Here is a 13,555-nt window from a genome sequence, read left to right on the forward strand (position 1 = left end):
CTGGAAACTCGCACTTTACTTCCTGTGCACACAGTACATGTGCCTGAGCGCTCAATAATGTAAACAGCCTTCAAGCCCCCAGAATTAAGCAGCTATTTACAGACATGTGATGAGTCATCATTACAATTCAGTTTGAGGAAAGCAAAGCCAAAGCCACCGAAATAAAAAAAAGTAGTCTTTGTGGGTTTTGTGCTCGTCTTCTGCTCGTGTTTTACTGTCACCTTGGTGAGAGGGCAGACAGCTCGTTTCTATCCCAGTTTACTGCCAAGGACAAGACTTCATCATGCTTGTGCACATTTTCCCCCCTGCTTATTTAAATGCATTCAGCTGTTCTGTGTCATTCAATGGTGCAAGCAGTCTAACTGTTGCAACAGAGTATTGCGTCTGTAGATTTTGCACAAGGATGCAACTGTTTTCGTGTTATTACTTCTTACTCCACAGGAAATTTTAAGCATCATTTTATAACCATACATGCACTCATTTAAAAGCTGGTGAAGTTTGCAGCCAATGTTGGACGAGTTTTTAGAAACGATGCATTCAGAGCCGAACAGAACCAGCGGAAACTTCTCCATAAAATATGTGCTGTCAAAATTTAACACCACTTGAGGCATCGCCAGATCATGATGCTGCCACCATGTTTCAGAGAGGACCTAGTGAGAGGGCAGACCTTTGGTACTTCATTGATCCAGTGAGTTTGGGGCGATTTGCATGTGGTTGTCCTGTCATCATATTGCAGCTCCTGCAGATTTACCACAGGCCTCTTCACCGTTTCTGTGGTTCATTTTCTGCTTGCCTGTCAGATCAGGTGGAGAATGTGTCTTGCTACAGTTGTGTAAAACACTTTCCCCTGCTTTGAACGTCTCCTTATACCTCATCCCTGACCTGTCTGGTGTGTTGCTTATTTGCTAATGCTCTCTGAAAGCGGAGACCTTCGAGGGCTTTATTTAGGTAATAAAAAAATTAAAAATCACTATGAATTTCAGAAATGTCCACAGGTCAGGTTGTGTAACATCACAATACATGGAGTGATGGACAGACATGGATTTGTGAATGAATCTTACAAATGAAATCATGAATGAATTGAAAAAAAGTCTAGAAATAATATTTTGTCATACTCCATTTTCTTTATCCTTTTTCAGACCCAGAAATAAATGAAATTAAATTCCAAATGTTTTCAGACCATAGGATCTCTGGATCTTCAAAGAACAGATGTAATTACACTGAAATTGAGTTACATAAAAGTAAAGAGTTTCAATCAGGTGGTGAGTGACGTAATACATTTGGTGTTATTGACAATCTTTCTAAAAATACAAAATTACAAGCCTGCAAGTTGTAAACTAGATAACTAGTTAAATGTGTGAGCCTTGCAATATTGGCTTGAATGTGTTTTGAATAAATAAATAAAAAGTATATATATCTGGAAAAATTCGGACCTTCGTTGCATTATTTTGAACTAATTTGGCTACAGTTAGATAAATAGTGTACAGTGCTATTGTGATGATGTACGTCAAGTCATTTCATTCTACTTGTGATGGCCAGGTAAACATTAAGCATTATTTGGATTTCTTTTGTGATAAAAGCACATTTAACAATGTGGTATAGCTAAACAACAGATTGATTGATATGTGCATCATAAATTCCAGCAGCTCTGGTTATTCACTTGCAGCAGGCTTTCAAGAGTTACATAAGCACTCAATCAACACTGAAGTTGATCAATAATATTTAAATGGGATGTGGCCATTGGGTCTGTGTTTATTATGAAATGAACACAGCCACAGTGTAATGAGGGGGTGCTGGTTTCGCCTGAGGGGGAAATCATCAATATTCAATCACAAAAGGTCACGCCAGGACGTTGGCTCTCAGCAAAGTCATCATGCAACAAATGCACAGAACTGCTTATGAAAAAAAACATATGAGATCTAAGATGCTTTCATTACTGCACAATGTCATTGTTAATTATGACTTAAATTGTCACTCAAATGACTTTCTAATATGAGAGCAGCTTTCTATTTCGGTCTAAAACCTCAGGCTCTCGTTGACACTGGGTGGACAAAGTCAAATTAAAGGCTGAGCTCTTCATTTTATCACCCTCTTTCATTCTTTCCGGTAAGATAAAAACCCATTTAATTTTTAAAAAAAATAGTTAAAACAGAAAATATTTTAAACATCATTCTGGTGCAACTTGACAAAGTGACTGAAGTTAAAGAGCAAGCTCATCTGACTCGTTTGCAAAGGCTCAACTGATCCCAACAGGATGACACTGAATAAACCACAGGCATGTTAACAACCTGCTTTTAATCAGCCTTTTTAACACTGGTCGTATAAATTCTGAAATTTATTGTGTTTCAATAAACTGTCTAAAACAAAGGTATCCTTTTTTGGGATGCAGAAACTGCTAGAACATCCTAATCTGCAGCAGGTTCCAAGAAGACGACCCACTTGTTGAACCATTAGTTGAAGGTCAGCCAGATCGTTAAACGATTGAGCATCGTATTCTCATTATTTCAGAATGATGAAGTAGAACATTATCAGCTGGGAAATACTTAAATATGGCAAAAAGAGGAACATTAATGCACTGAGTTGAGGGAAAGTTATGTCCCTAGATATTGATCTGTGGTTATAAATAAATTGATTTGGACTGTGGACGCAGGCAGACTTCAATAAAAAAACGTGTCTAATCATCATCTCACTACAGATGCCTATTATCAAACTTTTATCAATCTATATTCATTACATCACTCAAAGAGACAGAATGCACTGTTTTACAGATTAAGTGTACTATAATCATTTAAAAAGTGAGCTAGCCTCGATATAAATACAGAACAAAATGCTGCCTTTAAAACAGGCCTACTACGCATCTTTTATACAAACATTTCAGACTTTTCCGGACTCGGTGTCCCAGAGCTCACAGTCGTAAAGCTCACCATATGTTTACGGTAAATATTTCTGCCGCGGGCAGGCTCTAAATATGGAAAATGTAAAAGTAAAAAACTGGAAGAAGGGACACGAGAAAGGAAGGCAGGAATGAAGGACAACTCTTAGACAATGCAACAGAGAACATCCGAATGTCTAGTTGTATGGAATTACAAATATTTTTCCATTCTCTTATTTTCAATCTCCATTATTGTTCAACATTACCTTAAATGCGTTTGCTATGCAGTCTGGGAAATTTTATTATTTGGCAGCAGAAAATTACGGATGACTTTTAAACATGTATTTATATTCATCTCTTTAAGAAGTTGTATATCTGCAATATTGTATAGAACAGTCAGAGGTCATTTCTTTATGTTGACCCATCCTTTGTCGCTACACCAGCTTTGACAATTGTGAGAACGCTTTTGGAGACTGTAAGGGAATTGCTATACATTTTTCCAGAAGTGCATTTGTGAGGTCAGACATTAATGTTGGGGAGGAAGGTCCAATTCTTAATTTCCCTTTCAGTTCATGCCAAAGGTATTTTATGATGCTGAGGTCAGGACTCTATGCTGACCAATCGTGTCCTTCCACACCAAACTCTCACCTGTGCGTTTATAGACTTTGCTTCGAGCACTAGAGCGTAGTCATGTTGGAACAGGAGTGGGCCATTCCTAAACTATTCAAACAAAGTTGAGCGAGCGAAATTGTGCAACACACTTAAGTACCTTTCCACAGAGCTAAAGGGATGAGCCCAACTTCTGAAAAGCAGCCCCACACTAAAACCCTCTGCAACAAACTTTATATTTGAAGCAGACAGGTAAATAGTCATCTGCTGGTTTTCCAGACATAAAGGCATGATTTCCTCTTAGGAGACCACGTCTCCACTACACCACTGCATCTGATGTTTTGCATTGAACCTAGTGATGTATGCTTGGAGTTGGATACAGCTGCTCAGCCATCCCAAACCTTTTCTATGAAACTCTCCACGCAACTTTCCTGAGCTAATTTGAAAGTCAAATAAATTCTGGAGGTCCTACATCTATTGACTCTGTAGAAGTTTTGCGACCACATTTCAGATTTTACATGGGAAAAGCACTTTACGGTAAAGTTGCTGTCACTCCCAATTGCTCGCTATAATCCCACCAAAAGTTGACGGTATAATATTTAGCAAAAGAAAATTTTCCAACTGGACTTTTTGCACAGGTGGCATCAACTGAGCTCCTAAAAGCGCATCATTCTTTTACGCATGTATTGTACAAGGCGGATATCAACATTTTGGCGCTGCTAAAAATTCAAAACTTAAAAAGGTGCATAAAGGCAAACATATGAAATGATTTACCCCTAAAGAACAATCTAATGGAATTTAATGTATGTTCTGATCCAACACAAAGCTTTTCAATTACTGACAAAATATTCTAATCACAATTACTTTGGTGTATACTACTCAAGTTAAACAAAAGGAGTTCTAGCAAAGTTTGAGAATGTGCCTAAATTGTTCTGTTGAAATTTACCTCAATCATTTGGAGCCAAAACTGAAATTTACCAACTGTACACACCTGATTTGAAACAAAATGGGTTAAAAGTGAGAAATTGACTACAAACCGAAAAAAAGAAGAAAGGGTGCTGTGCAGAAAGCTGAAAAGCAGCAGATATGCTTTATAGTCCTTTACTGACTCAAACATGAGTTAAGCATTTTTCTACATTTACAAAACTGTAAATTACGTTTTACAACAGGAAAAAGACCCCAAAATATATTGCTGCAAGTCTCTGGATCATCATATATCAGAAACTCTTCACTTCTCTAATATTCATGGAACAGATTTTACCCAGTCTATAGAAATGCTATCCAATTAAAAATAAAGACAGATGTCAAGTGGCTCATAAGCCCAAACTAACTGGGCACCAGAAGAATCTACTAATCTACATGGCAAAATTCATGAGCAATGAAGGTTTTTTGTCAGAGCTCAACTGGTAAAATGATGAAGTAATGATACACTGTGCGCTAGATGTGGGTTTTACTTTAAATGAATACAAGCGTCTTGGGAGGGGGGAAAACCCCCCAAAACACCCTCATTATAGTAAGCCACAAATTGAGGTTCCTCATGGCAACACAAAGGCACAGCTACGCTCTGTACAAAAAAAGTTTAAAATACATCCCGACAACATGCATAAGCTTCAAATATGGTTATTTTCCAGAATGTCGGCTGTTTTCTGATCCAGCATCACCAAAAGAGTAAAACAAACCAATGAAGTGGTGAAGCAGAAAAACGGACATAATGAGCCGCAAAGAAAGCCACCAAATCTTTACTCAGTTTTTTTCGTCTCCTTATGAATCTCTGGCTCTCATGGCTGCAGCACATCTCACTGGGAAAGTTGTGTTTTATGATAATTGAAGTTAATCAGGCCTTTTCTGACTGGCTTTTATTGCCAGCCAGCGCTGGACCACACTCTTCTTCTCTCCTCCTGAAGAGTAAACAACAGGCAGCTATTTAAAGCTCACAAACGACTCACTCACATCATGGAAAGTCGAACCAGGCACCTCGGATGTGGCTCGGCCGACATTCCAAACCTTATAATGCCTGTTAGCAACTGCTACAAGACGTGAGGCATTCCTGAAGTAGGTGGGTGCTGAGCGTGGACATATGTAGACGAGTTGCAGCAGATTGTCTGATTCAGCCACAAAAAGTGAAGTGTAGGCTGGTGAAATGCGGCGATAGCGTCTGCTCTACTTGACACATTTGAAATCTCCAACTTTCTTGATTTAGATTTCCACACTGTGAGATACATTCGCAAAATCTATACAATGCAACAAATTGGTAATGCAAAACATTTTTGGAAAAAAATCCACCTACCTGCAGCACAAATTTCTGATCAATATATCGCTTTGCAATGCTGGGCTGAAAGTCTGGATTCTCCAAGAAACGCAGCAGAAACTCATAGACCAGCTAGAAAGGAAAACGGAAAACATTTATATATATATATATATATATATATATATATATATATACACATAAATAAAATAAAAACACTCTGCAATCACTCTGAAACAAAAGCATAAAATCTCAAGTGTAAGTATAAAAGTTTAGAAAACGTACTTGGATGTGAGGCCATGCAGCTTCTAAGGTGGGTTCATCCTCCTCTGGGTCGAAATCGGGATTGTCACTTGGTGGAAGAGCCCGGAAAATATTGGTGGTGATCTGCAGGTAGGTGGGGAAACAACGTAAATTTTAATTAAAATAAAACTATCTAAATTTTTAATGAAGTAGAAGAACGCTGAAAAAAAAAACCCCCAACAACAACAACAAAGAAACATAATTTCTGTGTTAATATATGATCCTATGTAAATTTTTTGGCCTGATATGGATCGTTGTTTTCCGTGTGTTTCACTACGTCTGATTAATGTCAAGCTCTTAAAATACAAGCATCTACTGGAGGAGATGTTCCAGTGATATTCAAACTTTGCCCCGACATTACAGATGCTTACCAACACTGCTACACCAGTCCTTCCTTCCTGTTAATAAACTGCATACTGTATTGTAGCGTGGTGTGACTCTAAATGAATTTGCTTACAGCCCATTTGCATGTGTCACATCTCACACGCCGATGATTCTTCTGATAACATTTTGAAAATATAGTGCCTCGTATTAAGGTTTTTATGTGATAAAAAAAAAAAGCAAAACACAAATTTAATTTTTTTTCTTTCAAAAAAATATTCAAGAGGGACATGCATCTCTATCCAGCCCCTAGAAAACTGACACTCTGAAATAAAATCCAGTTCAACCAATTGATTTTGTATTACCTGTAGATATCCAAGCAAATATACGGGGCAATTATTTCCACTGATTTACTCGAATCTGAAGTAAATGGAAAGTTTTATGAGGTTCTGTGTGGTTTTTCTTAAAATAATTTAGGAGAGAAAGCAAACATGTGGAAGGTGGTGTTCCGGTCAAATAAGGCAAGAGTTAAACTATTTGACCTACTTGCAAATCATGTGTACCAACGTTTCCAGGAGAAAGCTCACACTCTACATCACCCTGAACGCAAAATATGGTCAGTCATAGTGGTGGCATTTTGGTGCGGGGATGCTTTTGTGTCAGTGGAAAAACTTATGGATCTGTATGCAGGAAAATCTAGCGGGAAAACCTGTCAGCGGATGCAGAAGACAAAACTGATCGAACTACGAGTCTAAATTTCAATGTTTATAAAGGCCCAGTCAGAGCAAAGATGTAAATTCAGTTGAGATTTATGTGACAAGACTTAAAAATAATGCTATTCACGGATGCTCTCCGTCTTATCTGACAGAACAGAAGTTAATTTGGAAAGAAGAAAGGATTCAAATGTTTGTGTTTAGATGTACACAGCTGTGCAGAGCTAGACAGAACTGAAACCCTCAAAAGCAGCTGAAATAACAGGAAAAGGAGGTGCAACAAAGTAATGAGTCAGAGGGGCTGCAAAGGCATCACACCTTTTTGGACTTTGGTAACTTGGTAAAAAAAAAACACCATCTATATTTTCCTTCTACTTTGAAATCACACAATCCCAGTTAGGGCTGAAACGATTCCTCGAATGATTCGAGTACCTCGATTACTAAAATTCCTCGAGGAAAATTTACCTGCCTCGAAGCTTCGTTAATTTATGTTTTATTAGTTAGCGCACCGTGTTCCGGCCGGGACTTCATTTGCGTTGCGCGGAGCTCTCACTTCCGCCTCTGAGTTGTTGACAAAAGCTAAGTCTCAGCGGCATAAAGTCCAATCTTCAAGATTGGTCCGTGGGGATTTTATTGATTGATGATAATGCCCGACTTTTTATCGTTTTTGGGGAACCAATAAGCATCCTTAAAATGACTGGGGGATGCCTGGAGTACGGCAGCATTTCTCCTCCGGGGCTGCTGGTTGAAAGCGAACGGCGGGAAGAGCGCTGAGGTGAGCGGATAGACTGAACAGGGCGGGCGGCTGAGTAGCTGATGCTTACCGTGTAAATGTAGCTTTACCGACGAACCGCACAATAAATTTCATATCCCGGTCTGAAGAAACGGGTGGCGGAGCGCATCGTACATGGCTAGTAGATGAGTTTCTGAGTGTGACCAGTGAAGGTGTCGTAAATATCCCGTATTGCTTCCCCCCGTGTTCGTCCCCCGGTCTAACGGTTCGTCAGTCCGCTGGTCTATTTCCTCCCCTCCACCCCATCTTACGTTCGTTCATTCGCCCTCTCCTCCCACTCCAGGCGGCATTTCCCGTATTTTCAAACCCAAAGCGTGACAGGTTAGGTGGCAAGGTGAGTTTAATTAATCTATTAAACTCACTGAAGATGAATACATAAACTAAAAGCTGGATTGTAGACATTTTTTATAAGCACATTTGTGAGCCTGCCTCTTTGTTATTAAATTCAATATAATTTCAGATTTTTCTATAACTTTTCTTCTGGTTAACTTAGAAAGTGAGCTATTATTGTTACAGGTTAGTTTTCTAAACTACAAAAAAGCAACTGTTAGGGATGCTCAAATATGAAAAATTGGACTGATATTGATATCTGATAGTAACACTGGTATTATGCCAGATTTACCAATATTTCATTTTAGATTTTTTTTATCCGATTACTCGATTAATCGTAAGAATAATCGATAGATTACTCGATTACTAAAATATTCGTTTACAACAGCCCTAATCCCAGTAAACCATACAGAATAATGTTGGTGAAAAGTCACTAAGCAGCCTGAGCCACCTTCTGATTATAGCAAAATAATTAATGTTGTTACTGAAACAGAAGGGCAACTAACAGACCATTACCAATTCTGCATCCGCCACAACCTCTTAATAAAATTCTGCAATGAAGACAATCAGGTCGCTGCCACCTCTATCCCCCGTATTGTTATTTTTAGCGAGGGTAAATTTGAGAGTGATAAACACACACACAAGCAGCGGGGAGCTAGAAAAGCCAGTATTATGTGATTGGATGGACAAACTCGCGCTGAAGTGATCGAGACAACATCAAATTAAGTATTGGCAGCTGGAAAATCCAGCTGACACTAATGGGAGAGGAAGGCAGGCAAAGGAGTTGTAAACCTCAACAAAACTGAAAAACAAATGGAAAATCAAGAAAAACCTTTTCATTTGAGTAATTTCTGAAGCAGCTGGCAGCAACATCACAGAGGGAAAAGTTAAAAACATTTACTGATGGCCCAATAACAGCCAACTAATAAAATCCACACGGCTGTTAGACTGATTGAAATTTGTAATCAGACATGAATGACTTGTGATAAATCAGGAATTGGGAAAACATCCTACTAATACATGACTTAAGTCCTTAATATGCATGCTTCTTTTTGCAAAGTGATATGGGTCTTATTTAACAGTTTATCTGCCATATTAGCAAAAACACTTCACCAATGTTAAGACAATTATGTCTCCAAAAAAAAAAAAAAATAAAAATAAAGAAACTCCTTCACAACATGCTAATCCGAATATAGCCCAGCTACAAGGTAATGCATTTTACTGGAAAAGCTGCTGATAATTTTGACAAGGAGGGGGAAGAGAAGCCTCAATGCATCCCCACAGCATAATGCTGCCACCACTATGTTTAATCGTGGCGATGATGCTTTCAGTGTGAAGCGTCACGTTAGCTTTTTGCCACAAGGTTGTTTTGAAAGTAACCCAAAAGTTAAATTCTTCCTTCATCTGACCAGAGCAGATGCCCTTCATGGCTCGTGGCAAACATCAAAGAGGTCTTTATGTGTATAAAAGTTGAAATGGTGTGAATATTTTTACATGCAACACTTTTTATCAGGTGGGTGTCTGTGTCAGCGCAACGATTTTAACTGATGCAGCGTTTCTGCTTTAGTCACCTCCTTCGATGACTATTCAGAACACAGACCCACGACAGCGACCCTTTAGTTCTGGCTTAAAGGAACGGTGTGAATAGAAGAGGGAAGGTCTGCCATGTCCAACATCTGTTCGTGAGCACTCTGGTTTCTTAGCAACGTGACAATGAACACAGACCGATTTCAATATCACACTCCCAACACGCACCTCATTTATGACCTGGATTATTCAAGAATCTGAAATAAAAAGACTGGATGGAGCTTGAAAAACGGCAGGAATATCTACTTTATTTTGTTGTTCACTCGCTGCAGCTTTAATTGAACTTGGGGGGGCATTGTGACATTACAAACTGCTTTGCTGGAAGAATCTAAACTCAGGAAGAATGGCTAAATTACTTTGACATTCAGATAATCCAGGTTTGATTATCTCAAAGGAATAGTGGGAGGCTTAATTTCGTTCAGCTGTAGTCCACCCTTCTCAAGGACATATTAGACTCTTGGCTCCCTCATGGCAAAGACACCAAGATGTTATTACATTAGTTCCTGGCTTCCCTTTACTTTGGAAAAGTCTGAGCAGAGCAGCTGTTTCTGGGTAAATGAAAACCCCATCTGGTAACATCAAGCATCTCATTCATTCTTAAAATCCTCGACATAAAATCACTTTAACGGCTCCTTTGTGGGGCAGAATAAATGTTCAGATGTGATGTCACCGACAAGTTTCAATAAACATTGTCTGGGAGTCATTAAAGTTTACCTTTGTCTGTGCACCACACCGTTAAATGTGCCAATTAAGACAATGTAATGAACAAGAACGGTCATTATGATTCATTCATTAATTAGTCAGTTAGTTGGAAAAGTAAAAGAAATCTAGGAAATGAGTAAGAAAACAAGACATGAAAGTCACAAATTTACTTTTACTTTTGATCAAAAATACCATTCACTGTAAAGGTGCCGATAGAAAAATGTGTGAATATTCATGGGTTGAACATTTGTGCTGAATCCCCAATGAAATAATATCAGTAAGCTCGGTTTTCTATGAACAAGCCTCTTGCTGCATGCGCAATCACAATCCAGGAAATCATTTAACTTCAAAACTACATTTAAAAGTAGGATTTAAATTTAAGAGCATCATAGAAATTTCAGCATTTATTTGACAAACTGGATACATTTTTTCAGAAACTTGTAAAGTTATATGGCTCCCCAAATGAGCCTCTATATTTTTTCCCCCTATTGATTTACCATGTTGTGAACCATTTTCAAAGCAAAGTCCTGACTCTATACCATGTGTCGCCCCTGGTTTTTCTTTCACCAGTTCCCTTTATTTAACCCCATCAACTCTGAACAACATCAAAGAAAGGAACACCCACAGCATGATGCCGCCACCACCACAACAGAGTTGATGGTGTGTTTAAGGTCATGTGCAGAGTTTGTTACCTACAAGTAAAAAGTTTAACGTTGACATGATGTTATAAGAGTACCTTTCTTTGTGCGTTTTCAGCATCCTCTAAAAGGCACACAGGTGCAGTCTGTTTATTATACAACTCATCATAAAATAGATTTAAGCAGTCTTAATACATATATACGTCACTTTTTAAATTTGTGTTTTTAAGTTGAAAATTATGTGTCCCATTTTGCTCTACTTTAGAATTAAATGCTACTTTGTGTTAGTCCATTATAGAAAATGTACCTTGTGGATGTAAGGTGAAAAACAGCGAGAAGGTTCCAGGAGTGTGAATATTTTAACAAAGCACTGCTTCATTTATTAGTCCCTTCCCCACCCCTCTGCAATATTGAAAAATAACTACAGTTGGACAAAACAAGAGAAAACAGTGTGGGAGAACGGCAAACACGGGAGGCGTGCGAGATATTTTCAAGAGGGTAAAAAGGAAACGGTTATTTATGCGTGAAAGTTATGTAGGAGGATTCAGAACAGGCTGTTCTTAAGTGTCAGAGCTGCGGATAAAACTCGAGTAGGTTCACCAAGGATGGGGCGATGAAGCTTTGTCTGCCTATGGGTGATAACAACCAACACCTAGCAACTGGCCGTGCAAGAAACCAAGAGAGGAAGGTACAACAGAGAGCAAGTATCGAGCTCGCCTGCAGCAGAAAGGAAGAAAATATGACAAAAGGATTCTGTCTTATGCCTGATTATACAGTTGAGCTGGCAAATAAGTAAAGCTGCCTTCGACATGAATGAGAAACCTTGCTGTTTGCACTCCTGACAACCTCAGGATTCTCTCCGCAGCAGAATATTGGGCAGCACTTAAAGCAATTATCTCTTCATTGTCATGTGAGGCCAAGCACAGAGCATCAATGAGAGCCATCAACAAGCCAGCTTCCTGACATGGTGGCTGCCATTAGTTGCAGCTCATTCAGAGGCAGAGTGCATCACAGGTACGTGATTCTGAGTCAGGCTTTTGTTTCACGTTTTTCTTTCATCCGCAGCACAAAGGAATTACACCACCAACAAAGACCGTAAGCATGTCGAGTTGTGCATTTACACTACAACTGCAAAAAATAAATAAATAAATAAATAAAATAAATAAATAAAAATCTGTACCCGTCTGTACAGACAATTTGGAATAAATATGGATTTTACTTAATCAGCTTTATTCAGCCTTTCAGGTTGCAGAATATTTGTTGCCTTATATCTGACAAGTTGAAAATCAGATCATTATGAAACAAACCATAATAAAATGTAATAATTTTATACAGTCCTTTCAATAAGTGTTAAATCTCTTATCACATTTTGTTACAATATTTGAAAAATCTGTATTTTATAGAATCCCCTTTCACTATATGGTCTTTCTAAATCTTTCTACCACTTTTGCATGTTTAGAGACTGACATGTTTGCCTATTCTTCCACGATGTGTGGTCTCCTCTACATGGATTTTAACAACCCCTAAATGATGCTTCTCCCTTAAGGCTTTCTTCCAACTACAGTTGTGTCCTTGACATTAAAGTCAAGGAGGAAAGCCACATTTACAGAGTATGTGTTTAACAGCAACCCTGACAACATATTATTTCACCCGAGTTGTGCATCTCTGCATCTCCTCCAGAATTACCAAAGCATGTTGTCTGCTTATCTGATTAATGCTCTCAATGTCTGGCTTTTTAAGTTTGTTTTGTGCATTGGTTTTGATAACTTCCAAAGCTTCATCCCAACATCCCCTTGAGTAGGGTGCAATCCGCGGCTAACACTGCCTTATTTTATTCCCCCGTCTACTGTCTTCGTGATGCTATTTTTTTTCCACCACCCAGTCTTCAACAAACCACTGAGACTTTCACAGAACTGCTGTATTTGTACAGAGATCAAATTACACACAGGTAGACTCCACTTAATAGTTAAATAGAGTTCATCCATGGCAACCTCTCAAGTCACAAGGTTGCCATGTATTTTATCTCAAGGGACAGGGTGCTGCGTTTTTTCAGGCACTTTGTGCACAATAAATCAACTGTTCCTTTATTATAAAAGTGTTGTATATATCAAACATGACAAAAGAAATTTGACTTTGTAATTTTACTCCTTGGAATTGGGTTACCGTCTCTTTAAGAAGCTCCAACTGTTTTTCCGACATGCCGCCTTCAGCATCACAACAATGCTCCTCAATCAAGCCGTTTACAGCCGTTTTTAGGAGTGCTTGACAGAAAGGTAGTTGGTCTATCACATAACATCCTAATTAAATGCATAAAACTTTTTGGCTGTCGTGAAACAAAATGTGATAAGTTCAAGAGGTACTGAATGCTTTCATCATCAGCAGCAGCGGCCTCCCACAATTATCTCTGTGATCTAGTTTTTGGATTTAAAAAAAAAAAAAAAA

At 38.6% G+C, this 13,555-nt stretch overlaps 1 protein-coding gene across 2 annotated transcripts in view; it reads right to left on the reverse strand.

Annotated features, from left to right (window-relative positions):
- Window positions 1-13,555, reverse strand: part of ppp2r5a (protein phosphatase 2, regulatory subunit B', alpha isoform) — a 38,112-nt gene that overhangs the window by 8,378 nt on the left and 16,179 nt on the right. For both annotated transcript variants that reach the window (XM_016668712.1, XM_007545817.1), the window contains exons 3-4: window positions 6,012-6,113; window positions 5,769-5,861 (exon numbers count right to left, since the gene is read on the reverse strand). In XM_016668712.1, coding sequence (XP_016524198.1) covers window positions 5,769-5,861; window positions 6,012-6,113 — 195 coding nt within the window. The remainder of the gene's footprint in view (window positions 1-5,768; window positions 5,862-6,011; window positions 6,114-13,555) is intronic.

Source organism: Poecilia formosa, unplaced genomic scaffold (assembly GCF_000485575.1).
Source record: "Poecilia formosa unplaced genomic scaffold, Poecilia_formosa-5.1.2 Scaffold1, whole genome shotgun sequence".
Taxonomy (NCBI): domain Eukaryota; kingdom Metazoa; phylum Chordata; class Actinopteri; order Cyprinodontiformes; family Poeciliidae; genus Poecilia; species Poecilia formosa.